Source organism: Borostomias antarcticus (genome assembly GCF_949987555.1).
Source record: "Borostomias antarcticus genome assembly, chromosome: 17".
Taxonomy (NCBI): domain Eukaryota; kingdom Metazoa; phylum Chordata; class Actinopteri; order Stomiiformes; family Stomiidae; genus Borostomias; species Borostomias antarcticus.
In genome coordinates, this window is record NC_140250.1 from 4,786,454 (window position 1) to 4,810,418 (window position 23,965).

The 23,965-nt window shown below is 42.5% G+C and overlaps 1 protein-coding gene across 4 annotated transcripts in view; it reads left to right on the top strand.

The window, feature by feature from the left end:
• Positions 1–494: 494 nt before the first annotated feature.
• The window catches only part of LOC311320225 (nuclear factor 1 B-type), a 76,020-nt gene continuing 52,549 nt past the window's right edge, over positions 495–23,965 (top strand). For 3 of the 4 annotated variants that reach the window (XM_084451935.1, XM_084451938.1, XM_084451937.1), the window contains exons 1-2: positions 2,162–2,302; positions 4,689–5,220. In XM_084451935.1, coding sequence (XP_084308061.1) covers positions 2,273–2,302; positions 4,689–5,220 — 562 coding nt within the window. In that variant the 5' untranslated portion in view covers positions 2,162–2,272. Of the gene's footprint in view, positions 819–2,161; positions 2,303–4,688; positions 5,221–23,965 lie in introns of those variants that run through there. The other variant, XM_084451936.1, reaches the window with a different exon arrangement.

Below are 23,965 nucleotides of genomic sequence, written 5' to 3' on the forward strand. Positions count from 1 at the left end.
GGAAGTCCATTACAGTACAAGATTCAGGCTACAAATCCTCAGACAATACCCCTACCAAATGGATGAATGTGTCAACAACAACAACAACAATAATAATAATAATAATAATAACAACAATACTACTACTACTACTACTACTACTACTACTACTACAACTAATACTAGGCCTACTACTACTACTACTACTACTACTAATAATAATTATTATTATTATTATAATTATGATAATACAAAAGTAATATACGTTAATAACTTCGTTCATATAGGACCTTCCAAAATCACAATTACAAAGTGCTCGACTACCAATCCATGAAAGTAATAAGTAGGCCTAGAAGCAACATAAATGACAGACCAGCGGAAGTGAGGGGCGAGTGTAATCCTGTAGCCGCCACCCTCCTGGCCAATGAGATGCTAGAATGCAAGTAGGCTACTACTCTTTAGCTGCTGAGAGGCGCACTGACTGAGGGCGGCAGACAGTGAAAGGGAAGGCGGAGACCTACGCAGGTCCAAAACTCTGCCTCTTCTGGATCACGTTCAACTCAACTGGGTTGTACAACCCAAAACCGATCCAAAAGTAAAACTTGATGAGGAAGGAAGATTTTTTTTTCCGAAACGAGGAGCCCGAGGTGCGCGCTGACTTGGTTTTGCTGCCGTCTGCCAAGAATTTTCTTCCGGTGTTGAATTTTTTTAGAAGCACTATGCGAGAAAAGCCCCTGAAAAGTTTAACGTGAGAATGTGAAGCTATCGGCTTGTGTTTCAACCAGGTTCCACCAGGTTCCAGGAACAACTTTTTTTAATCCATGCAATACAGTGCGATGGTACGTGAACATGGAGTATTCTATACTGTGTTTAGTTTAGGCTACTCATTACCATTGCCTGTTACGGTTCACTCCACCACTATTTCATTGAATTTGAACGGGAATAGAACATCCATGCTAAGAGAGGTCTATGCTAGTTTGAACAGTTGTTGAGGGCTTTGGCATCATTTTGTTGAGAAGGGTTAGCCTAATTTACTGGATGACATAGGCTACAGTAGGTCTATTTAGCACATAATCTGCCTTAACCACCTCTGCCCCCTTTATTGACAAATAGGCTAATTTAATTTGGAATGACAACGTTAAAGGCCTCACAGCAGGGTAGGGGTCAGTTAGGTGGGGTTCTCCTCCCATACGGACCTGTCATGTGTTGGTTACCACTGAATGTGTAGGCTAATGAACATTTTAAAATGAAAACGCTAAAAGCGTAGGTCTATAGTCAGTTAGGCATAAGATAGCCTACATTGAATCTTTGTGCAACGCAACACTTGGTCGAACGGAATCTGCTGGATTTTGTGCCTCCATTTGAAATCACTCTCAATTATCAGGCTATGTGATTGTGTCTCTCTCTCTAGCCCTCTTGAAATATATAATAAATGCCACCCAAAACGTCTGACAGTTGTGCATCTACAGTGATCCCATCACAATTAAGAGGGCTTAAATGTAGGACCTAATTGTAGCCTAATTGAAAAATGTAGGCCTCAGATCAGGGCATTTATAAGATACGGGTCGGCTAATGCAGATAAATTCACGGTTGCATAGATAACATATTTTCAGTTGAACGATAGGCTATGTGGGATGGCATGATCGATACACTTGTAATAGTGCGTTCAGGTTGTAAGTCAATGGGTTAATCTGTTAGGGGATTTTCCATTCCGTTCCTTCGAACGGGGCGCTGGTCCAAAGTCTTCCGCTCATAAAACCATAGGGCAGAGAGAGGGAGGGAGGGAGGGGTGGGGGTCGTTTTAACGCTGTATTTGAAGAGGGAATTGAGAAGGTGGGATGAATGCATTTGTTGGAGGAGGAGTGTGTGACTAATTACGTGAGGAAAAATCATTGGTCTGATTTGTTAGAAACGCGCAGAGTAAGGTGCACGGGTAATTTTGTTTCAAGTTTGAAAGACGGAGTGAAAAGATGCGGCACTTTTAACAATGTGTTTATCAATGAGCTTTGTCACAAAATAGGAGCGCAAGATTCCTTCATGCACCGCATCATTAACAGAGGCACTTGACGTGCCTATTTGTGAAATCCTGCGTCTTCTTCATTTGAAGGGAGGGATGACAATATTTGGATCATCAAAATTGAATTGATGTTCTTGGAAACCCTTTCTTACACGGATAACTTTTCCATAACCTTTGCATGATGCATTTCGAGCACGGAAGAATGCAGCGATAAGTGATCAATTGGTCTACTGAGAGGAATCATTCGAACTACCTATTTCGTGTACCACTTGGCTCATGATGTATTCTCCAATTTGTCTCACTCAGGTATATACAATGCTTTTTATTATCATTTCTAAGTTGACTTTCTGGAACATATAGGGCACGTAGGCTAAAGAAGCCGGTAAAAGTAAGGAGTAAAATCATGCTTTCACGCATGAGTCCCGCCATGTAGGCCCTATGCGTGAAGTTGTGTAGCCTATATGAATTGCCGTGATTATCATGAAGATATAAACGACTTATTTTTAATTAGATGTTTAATGTGCCAAGAGTACTATTGAAGACAATTCATAGCTTACTTGATTTATGGATTAGCCGGTTTTACAAATCCATTTATAACTTTGCAACGGTTTTGGAAACTTAAGTATGAGAGGTAGAACCACTTTTAAATGAAAATGAAAACAATGATAGGCCTACGGTTGATTCAGTGGTTAAACAGAGTAGCTGACTTTTTGGACTGACTCAGTTTTACTATTTATGTTACTTGGCTTAAAGTAAGTAGGCTAAGATAAGTGAAAGAGATGGTTTTGTTTGTAGTTCTACTTAACTGAAATGCACGGCTTTTCCCAACTAATTTCTTACAGAGGATATTTAGGCTACAATTCTTGGCTGTGCTTCCAAAAACGTACTTTTTGTTGATAAAATACGTTAACTACTTTCTACCTTTTGACAATATAATATCATTAATTTAATTGATTTTTAATATACAGTTTATCCAGCTGGAATCACAACAGTATGTCTGTTTTGGCAATTTAATGTAATGTTCTATTATTTAGTTTACTCTAATTGGGTATTGCTTTTATGTTGAAGTGACAGAAATACAACTAAAAGCTCTGCTATAAAGCCTATGTCTTGCATAAACTATCAATATCAGAATGGTTTTCAGTATTCATTTGAAAGTGTATTATATGTTAATCTTTGCAGTTTTTTTTCTTTCATTAGGCTGTCTTCATTGTTTTGCACATAAGAATTTTGACCAGCAATGCAGTTGCTCCAGAGAGCACCAGCAGCTAGAAAGGAAACAATATGAACAGTATGATATACCTATACAAAGAACAATATGAACAGTATGATATACCTATACAAAGAACAGTATGATAAAATCATAGATGGTGACAATTTTACAATATTTGAAATTATTGAAACACTTTCGACTGGTCATTGATTACTTCAAATTTGATAGTATTTGCTGCAGTTGAAGTACAATTTTAATGTTAAAAATGCTTTCAATATGTTTTTAATGACACGATTCATGTATTGCTCTGTGCCACCCAATTAACAACATATAGGCTTCTGTAGATAAATCTACAGTACAACATTCAAGATCCCTTTAACATTTAAGATTCCTTTATATGTGCTTAGCTGAAGGCATTTGAAATCCATTAGTATTTAGGTCATGACTGGTCGGTTGATTGTGATAGTGCAGCAACAACAGATACTGTACCTTCGATTGACAAGGACGCTCATTCTCAAAGCTATGTGAAACACGGGTGTGGTTGCTTGCCACTGTTTCACTAATGCGGATTATGACTTTACAGTGTTGTTGGCAATACAAAGAATGTTCTGCCAAGATGTAATTTCATTGTTAACCTTGGTTGTAATTCTCAACCTTGGATTTTGGAACAGATTAGAGCATCATGCCATGCATCTATGGCCACCCATGAAGTGACTCAGCAGGACGGCAAACCTGGTCTTGAACCTGTGCAAATACTGTTCTCTTAGCTAAGGTCTTCGTTGAGGCCTTGGTATCTTGCCCTATGCTACTTATCTGTTGCTTATAGACATTTATCTTTTGAATAAGAAAGATGTGTGTTTGGGTGTGTGTATGTGTGTGTGTGTTTGTGAGGGGGTTGCTCAGTGGTTTCCAGTTTCCCTCTCATTTATGCGAGTTTTTTGACTGCACTCCAGTGCCCTTCAGACTTCTCTCCTTATTCAGCAAGAGGCAAGTTCATGTTGGAATGTGGATGGTTTGGTAAGAGGAGAGCTGCTCCCTGTGCCAACAGGGCAGGAGTACTGTCACTCAGCATGCTCTGCAAATTAGAACAGCCCCCAAGTCAACTCTGTGTGTGCTTTGCACTTTTACTGTGCTGAAATTAACATTGTAGTCTTCATATCTTTCCTAATATTATACAAGTAAAGTCCAGACATCTATCTCTAAGATTGGTAAAACTGTATTTGTTTCTGTTGACTAGATCATTCCTTTGGCGTCAACTCACCTTTCAAGTTATAACCCCATGATGTTAAGTAGTCCATGAGATTTTTGATAGTTTACAATACGAATATATTGTATTTGCTTTATTTTTGGAATGAGGAGATCTGTTTATTGACAATTTTCTTGGGGCCAAGATGGCTTTGACTGATCAAAATAATGGAAACTTATCTGTTTTTTCTTTTTCTCTGTCCCCTTCTCCCTGTCTCACTGTCTGAACAACAGGATGAATTTCATCCCTTTATCGAGGCACTTCTTCCACATGTTCGTGCAATCGCCTACACATGGTTTAACCTCCAGGCCAGGAAACGCAAGTACTTCAAGAAGCACGAGAAGCGGATGTCCAAGGATGAAGAACGCACAGTCAAGGACGAGCTCCTGAGCGAGAAGCCTGAGGTCAGGCAGAAATGGGCATCCAGGCTCTTGGCAAAACTCCGCAAAGACATCCGTCAGGAGTACCGTGAAGACTTTGTGCTCAGTGTTACCGGGAAGAAGCACCCATGCTGCGTGCTCTCCAACCCAGACCAGAAGGGGAAGATCCGCAGGATCGACTGTTTGCGGCAGGCTGACAAAGTGTGGCGTCTGGACCTGGTGATGGTCATCCTCTTCAAAGGCATCCCGTTGGAAAGTACGGACGGAGAGCGCCTCGTCAAATCACTACATTGCACCAACCCAGCACTTTGTGTCCAGCCGCACCACATCACAGTGTCGGTCAAGGAGCTGGACTTGTTTCTAGCATACTATGTCCAGGACCAAGGTAGGTTTCGCTCACTATATTGATTTTAATGCTGGCAGGCTCAAAGGTCATGTCTGCTAACCTTTTGGCAGTCCTGTGGGAGACTGGTCAGGGTCTCTGTGTTATAAAGTTGTTCATGTTAACAATCACACATGCAAGCAGGTGCCAAATATTACAATTTAAAAGGCATAATACAGTATCTTATCAGAAGCAGTAATAACAATATAGTAACAATGAGTGCTCCACATCTACACTGCACAGACTTTAGAAGAAGATTTGGAATAGGAGTGGATTGGAAGACTAGAAACAACCCATCAATATTGAATACAAATCAACATTTTTACATTTAGTGGGTTGGAGATAATGTTACAGTAAGTGATATATTGTTATGACTCAATAGTATTTTTAGGTTGTTGGCAGGTGGCACAAAACCACTTTTCATCACCTCTACATTTACTGCAACTGGTAATGTTGCTTTTACAGGATATCTATTTCCATTAGGTGGTGTATACTGTATTTGAGTATTGTACACTGTAGAATCATTTTTTGTTGGAGAAGAAAAGCAGCATAGCTAGCTCATTAACATCAATCTGTGTGTGTCATAGTGTGTTCTGTGCCAGGGAAAGCAGAAGGCATAGCAGACAGATAATAATGGTTGCCATTGGCACCATGGTTGGCATCAGACCCTCTTTGTGTCTTTTGTAGAAGGCCGCTAATTCTCTTCATTGCATCTGCTGCGCACATTTTCAGTATCAGCTCAAATATCATCCACTTTGTGAGCAATACAATTTCACAAAATACAAGACTTTGCTCATTTAGTCGAAAATATACTCTGGAAATATAATAAAATTGTATCTTCACTTTGTAAATATTCGTATTGCTGTAGTTGTTAGATTCTAGTATTCAAAATATTTCTAACATTTTCCCGAAATGATGAAAGAATAATTCTTGAGTGTATTTCTGGAGTTGACCCGCTTTATCATGCTTTGAGCAGTAATGAGATGGATCATTCAATATAAAATCAGTGTTGAAAAGAACAGATACGAATGTCTTTGGTACTTTGAGTAAAGACAACTATTCTTTCCCATTTTGTTACCAGGCAGTGCCCATCTCTAGACAATACAGCCATATTGTGGTAGTGTGCGGCATGGCGCCATTTTGTTTTTCATCGTGCCAGGGAGGCAGGGAAATTGCCAGTAATGGTTGTTAGAGGTTTGGAGGTTGGCATCAAACCCTCTTTGTCTGCTTGCAGCGTGCCTTTGATTCGTTGGTTGGCATCCGCAATGCAGTGGGCATATTGGAAAGTTTTTGACAGTGGCAGAATGGAAGCTGCTGCCTTTGTTCTACTGCAACGAAACAAACAATCAAACACAAAGAAACAACCAAACTGCCATTCTATAACAGAATCTGGCGTTTTTGTTAGGCTAACCGTTTGTTTGAAGATTTGTGTCCCATTGCACCATAAAACGGACATTTCATGATGATAATATTTACGCTATTCTCATTCTCATCTCAAGTAATACAACTGCAAATCGTACATTTGGTTGCATTCAAAACCATTTCAGACGTCAATACACTCAATCCACTTTGCCTTCGGCTGCATTCTTTGGTGGAATTTTTGGTTAGCATTTTACTAAATAAAAATCTCCACTCATTTGTAAACCTGATGAATTGATGGCCGAGAAAGGTTTAGGGGTTGGCAGTGACTTCTTTGGATGAAATTAGAGAGGGCACTCAGCCCCTTGTTCTTGGGCACAGATGCATTCAGCTGAGCAGGGCCTGCCATAGCACCCATGTGGCTGCCTAGATGAATGCCCACTGGGAAGTGTGTGTGTGTGGGGGGGCAGGAGTAGGGGTTCTGGGTTCTGGCAGCTATTGTGCCTACCCATTGGTCCTTTTCAATGGAGGCAGGCATAATGCTGTTAGCTATGCTTGTGTCCTCTCCACAACAGTTACCTTGTTATGTTCATTGAAAAAAAAATTGGGTCATATTTTGATTTAATTACTTTTCCCACACTGATGATCATTTTGCACGTGAAGATTCACTACTAGCATCTTTTTGAAAATGTTTTCACTATCCTCCTTTCAGTCTGGCTTACTAAGTAACCTAGTTAGCAATCAGCTGAGGAGGTATTGACAAATTTGGGAATAAATTAGACAGGTGGATTCCTGCGTGTATCTGGTATGCACTATTAGTTTCACATTCTCTTTCTTTAAATTTTTTGTTTTTTGGGGGGCATTTTTGCTTTATTATAGGACAGACAGTATAGAGATCGACAGGAAAGGTGGGAGAGAGAGGGGGGTACATACTCAATGAATTCTGCACCCTAAATACAGTAGAAAATAGCCAGTTTGATAGCTTCTTCATGAGATATTTGACTGAGGGATCTCCCACTTCCTGTTTAGACATGTGACTGATAGAACTTGGAATCGGTGTGTTACGTTTTTTTGTCTTTTTCTGTCTTAGCAAGACAGAAATGGAATTTCTTCCAGCCAATGACAGACAAGTATCAGTAGAACTTCAAAAGGAGCCCAGGACTGAGGGCCAAGTTGTTTTACATTATTTTGGTGCTTAACGTGGCCATAAAACATTTCCTTCTAACCCACCACATTCTTGCTAATTTCATTTCAGTTATTTTTTATGATCCTGATAGGGCTGTGGATGTGAATGGATTACCCCTAATATGCTCTGCCATGTGAAAGAGTACTGTATTACGGTATCCAGATGTATCTCCTGGACATGGAACTTCTCAAAGAGAAGTGGGTAGCAGGGTGTCCTCTTAAGTTTAATTGAGCAAAACAGATCTGTGAAAACCTAGTTGGACATATGGCCCGTCGGTGGAGGAGCAGGAAAACATTTTGCTTTGGGGCAGGCGGCTACAGTACCTGCAAACCGCCTTTTTGACCTATTCAATCAGGAGGTCAAACTGCCATGGTCGTTGAACCTCTAAGCTGACTGCTTGACAGTCCACTAAGTGAGGGGCAAAGGTACCAAAGACTTCCACCCACCACCAATCTTAAGCCTAAAACACACCAACCCGATAGTTAGTGTAAAGCAGTAAGGGTCCCTCACCTTTTTGGCCATTACAGACATTTGCTGTCAGTCAGACTTGGTGAGTTATGAGTCATTGATCATCGAGTCGTTCTTAACTTGTCTGAAGTAGTTGTCTTTTATTTATTTGTATCTCCGCTTTTTATCCTATTTCAGGTAATCGTTGTACACATCTACATTTGTCTGCTTTTCAAATGGCCAGTGATGTGTTAAAACCCTTACCTGTAGTACCTCCTCTTGAAATGCTATTGGAAAAATAGTTAAAAATGTAATTTAACAAATAATATACAATGACATCTTATATTAAGTAGTTAGATCAATAAACCTATTACTCAAGCTTACAAGCAGCCTAAAATCATAATTAATTTTATGCACCACTCAGTCCTCGTATGAGCTGGCAATCACAGGCAGAAGGCAGGTCTGGATTTAAGGGAGACCATCCTCATAATTGTGATGACCAGATTTATGCTGAATGCATTTTCATTTTGAGCTTGAATTCTCTTGACTGAGGTGTTGAAAAATATAAATTGTTCAGACGTGTGACTTGCTGGCTGGCTCCACTCACACCACCTGCCCCAGAGCGTTAGTAATGGAAGTTTCAGCTCTTTAACTGAGCTGCATCTTTTGGCTCTGTTCATCTAAAAGAGACGTTCATTCAGCTCCCACGTGGCTCTCCGGTCAGTACAGTGCTGTAAAACTGAAGTACGTGTACAGTAAGGATTCTATGAAAACCCCGGAGAGTAGCCTCCTCATCAGTATGCAGTTGTGAATACTATCTCACTCAGGGCCATAACCTATTGAACACATTCTTTTCAGTCTAATCCATTAGCTAAGAACTCACTCTAATGTCTCCTGCCTGCCCTCTTTATTGATTTCATCTTCCCACAAAATGCCCCCAACCACCCCTCCCTCAAACCCTTTAGCTAGCTGTTCTATTATCTTGTTTTCTTTCTCTTTCTGTCTTTTGTTCCTTCTTTCGTTTTTGTTGCTTATATTCATTGTTTCTTAGCTTTTGTTTTTTCTTTCCCGTTTTTAGCTTGTTTATGGTTTCCCTCTTGTTTTTACTTGTCTGTTGATTAGTGTCTCTGTGTGAACTCGTCATCACTGCAAGTGAGGGAAACCTCAGTGCTTCACCAGTATAAATAAAGGTTTGAAATGAAATGTTTTCCCTCTTAGTCCCTTTCCAAAGCCAACCTTGGCCAGCCAGGTTTGCCTGGCTCAGTATGAACCTCATGTCATTAGCAGTGGGGTTTTGCTCAATCAAATACCTCAAGGCTTAAACAGACCGTGTTTCCTTTGTGTGCCCTGTGTACATAAATCTCCATGGAAACTGGGCAATTCAGTGCAGAAGCCACAGTGTTTTGGCCATGCATATTAGTGGATGTTTCTCTCCGGCACGAGTGTTCTAATCTTTGACACAATCACTTAACCAGTTATTGCTTCCATCAAAGTGAGACAAAGTTGCTGCTTGTGAAGGCAAATATCTTTAGATCAGATTTAGAAGTGTCGTATAATGGTTTTAGAAGTTGGTAGAGTCAGAGGCAGAGGATGCATCCTGCTTCATCAGTTTCTCAGGCTTTTGGGAGGACCCTTGAATACATTTCAGACCCCCTGAGACCACTTGACAGGAGGAGTAGTGCCTCCCACTCATCCCGACGAGGCCCCCGTCTGCCAGACCTCCCAAATGAAGACAAATGGGTACATTCACCCGTGTCCCACACCGCACACTGTACCTCACTGTCCTTGTGTACAAAGACCCTCACTGAACTGCACCATCCAACGGCTGCCATTTCTACTGCCATCCTCTGCCAGCCAGCCTGCCTGCCTACCAGACTGGCCATACCAGACAACTCTGTACGGTGGTTGTATGTATAGAGGGGGGGGGGGGGACAGGAGAGTAGAGAGTGAAGGGTGGGGGGGGTCTAAGAGAGAGGGATTTGTAAGAGAGGGATGGTTATGGAGAAAGAGAGGAGGCCACCATTTCTACTTGCTATTTTTGGATTGTGAGAGGCAGACAGACAGACCTTGGCTGAGCTTTTCAGAACCGGACTGTGACTTTTCCGATCTTCTATCACGCAACGAGCCCATGAATGATGGCCGAGGAAAAAGAGAAAGGGTATGGAGGTGGGTTGGGGCGGGGGGGGGGCTGGAGGGAAGGGACAGACAATCATGGAGGTTGCCCGGGAGATGGTAACTTCGATGCCACCCCCCCCCCCACCCACCCACCCAACTTGTTTCCCCCATTTTCTTCCCCCCATCAAACTCTTTTGAGTCTAGACAGTGACCTAGAGTGATGGTTGTACCTCCCTTTGTCTGGCGGTACAGTATGGCCTGTCACTGTGATGGCTTGCCAGGACCAAGCGAGACGGCAAAAGAAAAGGCAACCATTACAGCTCCGTACAAAGTGTACTGTGGGTTGTTGTTTGCAGGGCAAATCCCCAGTGGAATTCTATATAACGTCGGTCCGGCGGGTCAAAGAGGGGATATAGCATCTGTGGCTTTGGGAATAGGTGTTTAAATCAGTAGCAGAGCAGGCCTCTGCTCCTCCCTCACATATGTCAGGTTCAGCGCTCAAAGCTCTCTCATAACATAAAGATTTTAACCATGTGTCCAACATGACTACAGTATGCAGCATTCCTAACACATTGGTTAACACCAGCACATTATGGAATCATTTGAAGAAGGGTAGTAGGTAATTTGGTGCATAATTTATGTTATTACATCTAATCAAACCTGCTATTTTCGAAATTGGATCAAGTGGAATACAAATTTGACAAAATGAGGGAATACTGCTTAGGCCAACAGAGGGGAAAACATCTACATCCTGTGGGTCAGAGCAACACGAAAACGAATCCTAAATCACTGTAACGACAGATGTCAAAGTGTTTCTGGACGGCTACTTTCCCCCTTGTGATAATCATATCCTGTTTTCACACAGCTTCACGGTGTAAGGGGATTAGAGAGAGAGAGAGAAAGAGAGAGGGAGAGAGAGAGAGGGGAATGAGGGAGAGGGACGGAGAGAAGTAGGAGGGAGACTCAGCACATTTTCGGAGGTTGAGTCTACAGGAAGAGGGATTGAAAAGGAGGGGAATCAAGAGAATCTGAGAGGCAGGTTGGGGGATTGAGAGGACAGTGAGGTATATGGTATGACTACACATCATGGGGGACAGTGTCTGAGGAAGCATTTCATGGTAACCTCCAAAATGTTTACTATCCCTCATTGGTTTCAGACTCAAGATTTAATTTACCCCTGCAAACATGGCTTAGGCCTACAACCCATAATAGAGGCTTTGTATTCACGTGCTAAATCACCTAGCAACCACACCCAGCTCCATGTTGGAAGAAATGTGGAAGCAAATTCAATTAAAGCAACATCACAAGAGAGGGAGTGCTGTTATTCTGAATATCAGCATGGCTGTGATTCGGTTATACGAGGCCGCAGGCCGACTACCGCATCTAAGCACTGCCATGCTGATATTCACTATAACAGCACGACCTCGAGTGTGATATTGTTTTTGTACCACAGTAGGCTACTGCACTGTCGTTAAACATATATAGGCCTATATTTAAAAAAAATAGGTTAGCAGTGTTCCGTTTCACTAAATTGCCTTCAGCCCTCCCCAATCTGAAATAGTTGTTGTTACCGTTGCTATAGGCAACTTAACACCAGTTGGACTGCCACAATGTGAACAGAGCAAGCAAGCTAGCAGCTAATATAAAACGTTTGCTATAAGACAGCTAATGTTCCCAAATAAACGTTAAGCTTATTTGCTACATTAACGTTATTTGACTGCCTGTCGCAATATATGGTCAGCCATCCAGTCACGAATGATGTTCCTAGCTGGGTAGCATAACATTATGCTACTATAGCTAGCTTCAGATGGACGAAAAAGTTAGGTTTTTGAAAAAGTTCGTTTTTTTTTTCACCGACTGTTAAAAAAGAGAGCCACCAAGTGCAGGAGAGGAAATTGAATTACATCCAGCAAAAAAATAAAAAATAAATAAATAATTGTCTCCAAACTGTCACCTGTTGGCACCTCTCCCACACTAGCCTGGAATCAAGCACCACAAAACATGGGCAGAGGGACAGAGCCAGCACATTACCTTTCAAGTCCAACTGCATTTGAACATTATTTCATCAGGAGCGTATTAGTCAGGATTCACTCATTTAGGTAATACATGGTTGCCGTTTGAGTAATAAAAACCTCAGTGGAGTGAAAGTTAACGTGGAATCCAAGTAAAATCGCACCTTGTGTGAACAGGTATGCTAACGACAGCTCGCACGAGTGCAGGACTCATTAGCAGTACTTGAAAAGTGGAAAGCTGTGGTCAATGACCAATCAGAGGCCAATCAGCCACCGCAGGCCAATCATCCCCCGTGTTCAAAATGCGAACGCATTCCCATTGGTGAGAACTCAGATTACTCCCACACTAACTGGTATTAAACTAGATAATAGATGTAAGTCTTTTAACCCGCACCTAGATTGGTGGATTTATTTTCTCATCTTGTATATCAATATGTAGATTCTCATAACTGCCCAGTCTAGTTTTCAATCAACACAGCAATTTAATGACCCATTAACACAGAAATGGAATGATCCATCCCAAGTTTTTGCCCACCAATTGCCTTTAAAAAAAATAAAAAAAATAAAAAAATTATAAATCAAAGGATCTGAGGATAGAAGCCTACTGACGAGTGACACAGTAGCATCTGTGACACCAATAAAGGCTTTTTGACATCAGTGCCATAAGGCCCAAATTTGCTGGAACAAATTGGTCAAATTGGTTGGTCAAAGTTTATGGTTATACAGAATCCAAGTCTGTGTATAATATTGATCCCTAAAACAAAATGTCATTATTTCCGTGAAGATATTCTTATTACTGAACCACAATTACAACACAATGCCAAAATGTAATGGTATCGAGGATATTATTTTTCCTCTACACGACATCTCTGGGTTCTGTCATTCTCTCGCATGGCTTCTCCTACCACTGTCATGCCGATGAAACCCAGCTGGTCCTGTCATTTCCCCCTTCTGATACGCAAGTGGAAGCAGGTATTGCTACACGCTTGGCTGACATCTCGCCGTGGATGGTAAGACACCACCTCAAGCTTAACCTGGACAAGACTGAACTGCTGTTCCTCCCGGGAAAGGGCTGCCCGCACCGTGACCTATCCATCACCATTGATGGTACCATGGTGACGCCAACTCGGACTGCGAGGAATCTGGGCCGTGAACCTGGATGACCAACTGTCGTTCTTGGCAAACATTGCGTCAGTTACATGCTCCTGCAAATTCCTGCTCTACAGCATCAGGAGGATTTGCTCCTTCCTCACTGACGAGATGGCGCAGATGCTCATCCGGGCCCACGTCATCTCCCGCCTGGACTACTGCAACTCTCTCTTTGCTGGCGCCCCGCCGTCATCTCTGGAGCTTGTCCAGAAAGCTGCAGCTCGCCTGGTGTTCAACCGCCCCCAAGTTCTCCCACACAATTTCCCCTCCCCATTCTCTACACTGGCTCCCTGTAGCAGCTCGCTTCCAGTTTAAGACTGGCGCTAGCCTACAGAGCAATGAAAGGAACACCTCCTTCCTATCTCCAGGCCATGGCCAAACCCTACACCCCCACCTGACCACTTCGCTCTAATGCCTCAAGAAGACCTGTTGCCCCATCGCTCGAGCCCTCAGCGGCAGGTTGTCCTGGTCAGGGCTCTTTTCTGTCCTGGCCCCAGAGTGGTGGAATGAACTCCCCACTGACTTTGGATTAAAGTGTCTGCTCAGTAACTGCTTGGATAAAAGTGTCTGATAAAAGTGTCCGCTTGGATAAAAGTGTCTGTCTGGATAAAAGTTTGCTCAATAACTGTAATGTAACTGTGCTGTTTGGGTTACCTGTATAAGTTGTCCTGAGAATACTTGCCACTATTGCAACAGGGGTGTCATTTTACCTTTTATGGAAAACAGCCATGATTTGAGGATTTGATTAGGGAGTTGCTGCTCGTAAATCATGATGGTGTTTCACTACTACTCAAACCCACTCAAATCATGTATCTTGTGTGTGGGACAAAGTGACGTTCGAGTCCCGTGCTGTCTCATTTCTGCAGGGAATCCTTTTCAATGAGTGTTCTAAAACATCTTCATACGCCTGCACCAAATCTGTTTCTTAAACTATAAGGCCGACAGGTTTTGTTTCTGTACAAACCTCTGGCTGGAACTCAGATTGCCATGTGTGTCTTGTTAAGGGCAGTTATGACAAATGGCAGCAGCTGTACAAACTAATCTCTCTGTAGCTTTCACACATGGCGCCCAATTAACAATGGGCCACTGTGGTACTCTAATCCACGGCGCAGCCACCCTTTCGTCCTACAGAGCCAGCGTCCCAGGGAGCCTCCACACTCCGCCTGCCCAGCCTGCCTGAGGAGGCTGGGGGAGCTGGAGAATGCAGCACAGCGTGATGGGGGAGGGGATTAAAGCCATGCTATTAGTTTAGACGTGGGGGTCATGATTCTTTTTATGTTTTTAGTTTTGTTCTCAAGGCTTGGGTTTCACTTATACCGTAAGCTAAAATACTGTACCACAAATACACACACACACCCACACCCAAGTGTACTATAGATGCTGTGTGTTAGCATGAAAACAGAGTAGATTTAGCAAATTGATCTTTGGCAGGGTGCGTGGGAGGTTTGTGTGTGTGTGTGTGTGTGTGTGTGTGTGTGTGTGTGTGTGTGTGTGTGTGTGTGTGTGTGTGTGTGTGTGTGTGTGTGTGTGTGTGTGTGTGTGTGTGTGTGTGTGTGTGTGTGTGTGTGTGTGTGTGTGTACACACACTGTGTGCTTGTTTATGTGTGAGAGCGATACGTTTCCTGCCGGGGGATACATATCCAGTAGTTCTGTGATGATAAACTGCTGGTTTGCTGTGTCCCTCTAAGACAGCCGAGTAAAACATCCCTCTCCTGTCTGTAGCCCATTGGCATTTCTCTGATTATTCTTTTGGGTCGTGTCTGGGTGGTTCTGCTCGTTGGTTAGTTTGTTAGTAAGCAGGATTACACAAAGAGTACCAGACTAGTTTTCATGAAACTCAGAGTAAGCATGGGCCAAGGAAGAACCTATAAAACCTATCCGAATCATGAATTAAAACAACCCCACTGGCTGATGAACCACGAAACAACTATGAGGTAGTCGACACACACAAACACAGTGTTTAATGAACGAGAAAATCAACAAAACTGTATATTCAATAAAATCCTCTTTCTTGTTGTGCAGAAGCAACAATCTCAGATCATGTAAAAAAACAGACTGTTTTGATTTAGTGGCCCCTGTTAAAAAGCTTGTTTAGAGTTCTTTAGAGATAGCTAATTATTTTAACTACTTTCAAACGGATGAAGAGAACAGTTTTTCCTTCAGAGTACAGTATGCATAAGCACATGCATGTGTGAGTTCACTCAGAGCTTACAGTTGGCTGCTGGGGGAGGAGGGGGGGGTTAGAGGCAGGCTCATATATCTCTTTATATCGTATAGGTATCACAGCATTCCCTGAGTGGGTGACATGATGGCAAGAGCACTCTAGCTGCCAGATACATGTTTATATATAGGACCTCGGACAAGAGTTCAGAGCAGGACACTGGCAGACATGTTCCATGTCACATGCGCCCTGTCACGTACACCACAGAATCTCACTGGGACAGGGACAACATCTATATCAAAGTTTATCCAGAATTTTTTAATATGAATTCTGAATTTATAGAAGTCCATGTAAGCCTACTGGTCCTAATCCCCAGATTTGTAGGTTTACACTGTTAACAATTTCAATGGTGATATGATATTGACCATAGTTCTATCTGCGGTAGACTTCCCAAAAACATCATGTATTTATTTGACTGTAGACTGCTATGGTCATAGTGATGTCCTCAGAAGATGTGGCATACCTAGTTTCCACATCCTTCAGCCTTCTGTTGTTACAAAAACAAACTTTGTCGTCTCATTACTTTTCAATATTATGTTTTCTATCAGAAAGAAGGGTCCCGGCGAGCCATTTCTCTCATCTTCGTCTATCCCAAGTTTAACCCTGTAGTGGCAATCTAAGCAGCGTTATCTGCCATCAACATATTCTCACCCCGAGACACTGGGAAGAAGAATGGACCATTGACTGATAGTGCCAGCCAGCTTTGTTGAGAGAGAAAAGAAAAGACTAGTGTTGCCGTTACACCAGAGCTCTCCCCCCCCCCCCCCTCTTACACCCCCCCCCCCTCCCCCCTTCCTACACCCCCCGCCTCTTCTGTCTGTATGTCTTTATACTTGGGGGCAGCTGATAGGGTGAGGAGTGGAGGGTGAGGAGGGGGCCGGGAGGCTGCATTGTCACGGTGCGGCAGGGTGACTCTGTCCCAGGCTCATGGCGGCCCGGCAGCGGCAGGGACGGAGCCGTCACCTGCCAGACTGCTGGAATGTTAACGCCGTGGCTCTGATAATTGGATTTTGCACACACCGTCTGTGTGGAACGTCCCGGAACTTTCCTCTTCATTGTTCTGTCTGGCGAGACACCCTCAATGGGACTTGTCTGTGTTTATAGAAGCACTCATGTCTCAATAAAGACTATTTACAATGTGTGTGTGTGTGTGTGTGTGTGTGTGTGTGTGTGTGTGTGTGTGTGTGTGTGTGTGTGTGTGTGTGTGTGTGTGTGTGTGTGTGTGTGTGTGTATGTGTCTGTGCTTGTGTGTATGCATGCCATTGAGTGTGTGTATTTGTCTGAATCTGGGCAAGAAAAGAGTGTGAGATGGAAGGTGAGAAAGTGGAAGGGTCTATATTTCTGTTGGGAAGGGCTCTGTTATGCCCTATCTAAGTGTAGTATATACATCGGGCATACCGATTAATCACAGAAACTCTAATTGTTTTGCCTTGAACAATGCTGTCTGTGGCTAAAAGTCCCAGAACTTCCATCGACTACTTAAAATACCTAATTTAAAAAAATAAAAAAAATAAACCTAGAACAAATATAAGCCACACCCACTGTGAGGTCTGGGCTATGGGGGGGGGGACACTCCCTAACTGGTGAAATGTACTATATGTGAGCAGTGATCTTTAGAGAGGTTATGGCTCTGTTTGCATCAGGGAATCGGGCTCAAGTCTACCACTCCTGTTTCCCTCTCACTGGCCTCCCATGCTATTTTCACCAAGCTGCGGCTTGAGCTGGTTAAATGTCTCAGCTGCAGTGACCTAAATTCCTTGTATTCACCTCAGAAGACCTTGCCTCATCCAACCAACCATTTCCCTCACTCCTATATGTAAGCTTGGCCCAAAGCGAGTGTATGGTTTGTTTGTGTATAAAACAGTTCCTTCCTGTAACCTCCCTCTTCTGTTTCTCCAAATGTAGCTGCTCAAACAATGACAGTTTTTTTTTTACCCCAGTGAGGCTGACTTGTGGTTAGATGAACAGTCAAATTGTGTTTTTTATTTTATTTTATTAAACTAGGTACAATTACATTGGCATGTCTCTAGAATTTTGTATCCAAGTCCTAGAGGCTTGAAATATATAAGATTTTCTGGCATGTTGGTTTACCTCTTCTGTTAACAGTTTTCACTATGTGTCACTGTACTGTATAGCATGCAGCCTAGTTGAGCAGACAGCAGAAACAACAATGAGGATTCTTTATAACTGTACTCTGTTTAGCCCGCATTTCACAGTTCCTCATTCAGTTTTAATTATGAGAACAATAAACTTCATAGACAATGAATTCACTCAACTGCAAAGCTCTAGTTGGTTACAATTTGAAATGTATAATACACAGCAAATGGTTGTCCAACCTATCCCTCCCCCACTCCTTGTGTGCTTGGCAGCAGTGTGCTATTGCATAAACAAAGCGTTTGCGTAGCCACCTTTGGGCTAGTGTAGCTGTTGGTGGTTTTGAACTCTTGCCAAGTAGATATTGTTGTTGGATCTGGCCCCATAGTCTCAAAGCCCTGCAGCCAAACACAAGAGCCAATTAGGGGCCTCTGTTTCATTTATTAGATGAGAGCAAAGGAAACACTGATTTTACTGCTTTTTGGACCATACGGTTTGAAATATAAACCTAGTAGATGCGCGAGGCCACAGTTAAAACGACATATTTCATGCTTTTAGGTTGGTTTACTTAGTACCAAATGAGGCCAGCACGTATGTGTGTGTGTGTGTGTGTGTGTGTGTGTGTGTGTGTGTGTGTGTAATTGTATTGTGTCACCAGTTAGTTTAGTATTAATAATAATGTGGTTCAAAACAGAACTTCTACTGTATATATCTCCTCGGCTCACCAGCCACCTGTATAAACATGGCTGGTATTGAGAAAGAGTTCTAGGGAAAGACTCTTCCCGGGCTTGTTGTCGGAATGAGGTCAGTGAATGCTGAGCGGGTTCTACACGACTTTCTATCTCTCTCACTCTCTCTGTCACTCTTTCTCTATCTCTCCCCTCTCACTCAGAGAGGTACAACAATGAGACACTTGATGAACTTAAAGACCTCATATCTGTATAGAGGCCTTGTGCCACACTTGGGAGTTACTGGACCGTTATCTATAGTCTCTCTCTTTCCGTGTGTGTGTGGTGTAGCCTGCCAGTGAGACGTTGGAGTGTGTGTGTGGGGCGGTTGTTTCTTCTTACAGTTAGGGGTTGTATTATACAGTGTGTCATATACAACCTTAATTCCAGATTAGGTTTCAGATTAGAGTAATAATGTGTAAAATTGATTAATTTAGATACACAGTAGCCTACAGTTTTGGAATTATGAACTTGAAGTCAAGCTCAGTCTATCACTTCACATGGGAATAGACAGACAAGAGAGAAGCAATACAGACCTTATTTACACAGTAAGCCCGGTCATTGTATTATAGTGGGCAGGTCTGAAAGGCCGTGCTGACACACCAATGAAGTTCAACTTAAGAGCTGCCAGCTTTATTGGCAGAGCTGAGACATGCACAAGTAACTTACTGCTAAAGAAATGTTATTTGTATAGCACCTTTCAAAAACACAGTTACAAAGTGCTTTACAGAGCAAAATACACAGTACACATACAGTACGATAAAAACAAGACTTAGCCATTATCATTAGTCCAGTCTAATCTGTCCAATATTATCAAACTACCTAAACAAGAATCATCTATTCTATCCTGTGAAATACAATGACTATCACTAATTATAAGTGCACAATGCACCTAACCCGTTGTTCGTGGTCAGGGGGCTGATATGACTGAATTCTCCTGGTATGACATCATGTGCCCTTGCCGATCAGTTTACCGCGGCATGGCACAAAGTGTGCTCAGAGAAGTAAGAAGAGTGCACATGTATCGTATGGTTGAACTCAAGGAAGCAGCTAATCGCGCGGCCTCGCCAACGCCACGCTCCCAGAGGCACCGCCGCCCGAGCGAGCTGCGTCTGGATCTCTGTAACAGGATCTCCAGGGAGGAGCACAAAATGGGTGCTTTGTGTCTGAGATTTGTTCAGACAAACTCAGATAAGGAAACCGAATAAGGGCGATCCAAAGTAACTAGTACCGCTGCTTGAATAAATAACCTTTGCAAGGTCATACTGTACAACAAGGTTGTGAGAAGGAGAATGTGGCCTATTCTTGATATTTGTAGTAGTAATTGAGTAGTAATTCAGTAAATGTTATTAGAGAAACTCTTCTTGCATGCATGGAGCTTTAAGGAAACTATTAACACAATTTTTAACACTGTAAACGTAAATTATACTGTGCTGAAATTCCATGCACTCATCTGCATGAGGGGGCCATATTTTGTGATCATAGTTTGAGGTCCTTCTTCAGTCACAGAGTTTAAGTCCATAGCTCTACCTATGTACTTCAATTATTATTATTATTATTATTATTATTATACATTGCCTTTGTTTTGTTGATTTGATTTGTGTCTCTGTGTAAACTCGTCATCACTGTAAATGAGGGAAACCTTACTGCTTAATGAGTATAAATAAAGGTTTGAAATGAGTGTGTTGAGATGTATAAAGCACATTTAGAAGTTGGATGTCTTTAAGCGTCATGGCTAAGGACACAAGTAAGTGAGCACTGTGTACTTTATCCCACACTCTCTGGGAGCAATGGAGGCAGTGGTGGTCTGAGGAATAATTTCTCATGGCTGCCATAATGAGAAGCACGCCCCGTCCCCGTAACCCTGACTGGCTGGGGGCCCTCAGTGTCCCCCCACACCCATATACTCTCACTGCGAGACAGGACAAGATGACTACACGCACCATATGTGTCGGCAGACCACAAAACGCTGAAGCCATTACTAGGCCCACAGTGGTGAAATTGGAAGCAGGAGTCGGCAGCGCACCAGCAGTGCTGGCTGACTGTTGAGGCCTGTAGGAAAACCCTCTCAGATGGAAGCACTCAGTCTCACTGCCGTTGTTGACGGGGATCCAGCAGGCAGAGGAGTGATGTCAGCAGCTCGTTGTCTTCGACCAGCTCCACCTCCTGACCTCTTGCTGTGACACTTGTCGGCTGCCATACTTGTCTGCCTGTCTGTGTTGAGTTTTGGAATATGTGTGCGCTCACAGGGTGGGGTTTCGGGGCTGTGTGTGGAATATGTGTGTGCTCATTATGTTTAAGGAAAGGTTATGTGTTCATAGTCACTTCAACATTTTTTTTATACTGCACTTGCGAATGTACTGTAGCCGAGACATGAGTGGTGTGGAGCAGATGTTCTCCTGTCTTCACTGCACAATGTCTTTCAACCCAAAGAGAGGAGTTGAGTCCGCCACATAAAATGTGTGAGTAACCATGATGGCTACTGCTCAAGAACTCTTGTCCCTCAAAGTTTGTTCAAAACAAACAAAGCATGAGGTACACAGTATTTTATATCTATTTAATTGACCAGCCATTCTTGATTTTAGCATTTTGTCTGTGCAATGTGCAATAGAAATATGCAACTATGAGAGTGCATTTGTTGACGGGTAATTAATGCTTTTCTAAACATTTTGTACTAATTTCTTTTCCTAATTCTAACGCAGACACATAACAAAAAGGCACTGTAGGCACAGAAATGTGTTGCTGGTTTTCAGTATCGTCTTGAGACCTGTTTCCTTGTTAAGGAACGTTTACCGACAGTCTTACATCCTTGTCGATGCTTATGTAAACCATACACCAAAAACAAAGATAGGGAATTGCATTTGTTGCAGGGAGGGTGGGGGGGGGAGAACGCGTCTGTCGTCTGCTGCAGACAGAGTGCTCTTTCATTCGCTCCACTGAAAGAGGGTTCACAGAGATTTAAGGACCAGCATTGTTTGTGCTCCGTGATGCTTAATCACTTTTGATTGGACCCCATATTAAAACTTTGGCTCGGGCTCGAAGAACTCTGACTGAGGGCTCAGTTCTCTCTCAGGATGGCGGTTATTGTGGTGGGAGGGAGCATGACATACAAGCAGCTGGAGGTGCATGGCTCCTAGGCTTTGTACAGGAGAGAGCAGAAATACAAAAATGAAGTGAAGACATTTTGGGACAGAGTAAGACTTTAAGTAATTAAAGATCAACATCTGCTTTTCTGGAAGGTGTACTTCCCCATCATTGTCCTCAATGAGGATGGAAATATTCATTCGTATTAATTTTGAAGTGCCAACAGCATTCAATTTGGTTTTGAGGTAGTCGATTCATTAAATCCTTATACAATAAATACAGCCTGTGGCCTTTCTGGCTGTTCTCCTCGGACATTTCTCATTAACAAGGTGTTTTCGCTCACAGAACTGCTGCTCACTGGATGTTTTTAGTTTATTGCACCATTCTCTGTAAACTCTAGAGACTGTTCTTGAGATGCTAGAACCACCACGTCTGGCACATCATACCACGATCAAAGTCGCTTAGATTCTGCGTCTGTAAAGCGCATTGTGTTGCCTCTGGGTATGAAATGCGCTATACAAATAAAGCTTTGATTGATTGACTGACTATATACTGTATACTAGATATAGTAGCCATATATACACAAGATAGTGTCATTGAGGTACCGAATGGCCTGGGGAAAGAAACTCTTCCTGAGTCTCTCCGTGCCCCGCCCCGTGGGTGCAGTACCTTTTCCCTGTCAGTAGCAGAGAGAACAGTCTGTTCTCTGGGTGGCCGGGGTCCTTCAGGATTCTCTTGGCCTTGGTCTGATCAAGGTGAAGGAGTGGCCCCCCCTAAGGTACATTCAGCTGACCATACCACTCTCTGAAGGGCCCTGCGATCCTGCTGCTGTTCCCATACCAGGTGGTGATGTTCACAGTCAGTCTTATGGAGCGTTGAGTCCAAATTTGAACATTTTGGGACACAAAGACGCCAGTATCTGAGAGGAAGAGTTGGTGAAGAAATACACTGGTGCGTGTCTTCGGCCTTCTGTGCAGAATGGTGGCACTCTGTCACGGCCTGGCAGTGCATTTTAGCCAACGGAGTAGGGTATCTGGTCAAAATCGATGGATGAACTTGGGTGGTTTAAGACTTGTGCACAGTAACAATAACTGGAAATTGTACTGTGTTCAATATTTTCCTTTCAAAGAAGACTGTAGATTGTAAGTCCTTGAAAATTGTAATGGGGTGCATGAACAAGTTATTGAAAGAAAATTATATTTTGTAACATCTTATAGAATATACATATAAGCAAATGTAAAGTATGCAACGCTAAACATAGACATATTTTATGATACTATTATTATTATTATGTTATGAGAAATGTCTTAACATGTACTGTATGTACTCAGCATCTACAGGACAGATTCCACAGCAGCGGTTAGATGAAGTAACTATGCACATTAGACAAGATGTTTTTTTAAAATTTGACTCAACCTCAAATGTTGCTAAAGCTCAATAGAACATTGAGATGAAGCTCAATGTTAATCTCAGAAAGCCTGTGTTATAGGATATTCATATATTCCCATTCCCAAGAGAATAGGGCATCTAGAATGTGCAAACTATAAATTAGTTTCCCCTCCATAGTTTTCCATCTTGGAACAACTGAGTGAGTTCAATCAATTGAAAACTAATCCACAGTGTGTGTGGACTCGCTTCCTTAATTTTTGTTTCTTGCTTTCTCTATGAGAGGAGATCCTTCAGTGGCATATAAGCTTCCTCATCTCCAGCCCCTGGTGACTTCCAATGCTCTCTCATATTGGCTTTTACATGCCGTTGACACTCTTTTCTAGTGTTTGATATTTCCTCCTTTTTTTGACATGCTGTTCAACCTTGGCAGTCTAACTTGAACAACCAGTCTTTATGGGAAAAGCTGTGCCCTATTTTAATTAGTGTTCCACTGCACCACTTCCTGATAGGTTCATTTATTTATAGAAGTCTCTCTGTAGACTTTTGTCGAAGAAATACCAGAGACAGTAACACAGATACACTTTATTTGTTGGTTGTGTGTGGCCACCAAGACTTTAGCATCCTGTTAGATCAATAGCAGACCTGTGAAGCGACTCGGGAAGGTAGGAGGAGTAAAACGTCATATGGTGGTGACGTAAAGTCACCTAACCTCTAACCACTAACCTATAGTCAAGAGACACAACACAGCACAATGAAAGCTATCCTGTACTTTTTCGTAAAACCAAACAAGTTGTAAAATTATCTGGGGTCCAATATTTGTAGATTTACGTCCCGTAACAGTTTCATGATGAACCGAAAATATGTATTTCTCTCCCAGTCAGAAAATGTCCGCTAGCTGTGATGCTAATTTTCAGTGTGTTCTACTCCATTGACATACCTGTATGCTAAAAAAGTTAGCGATCAG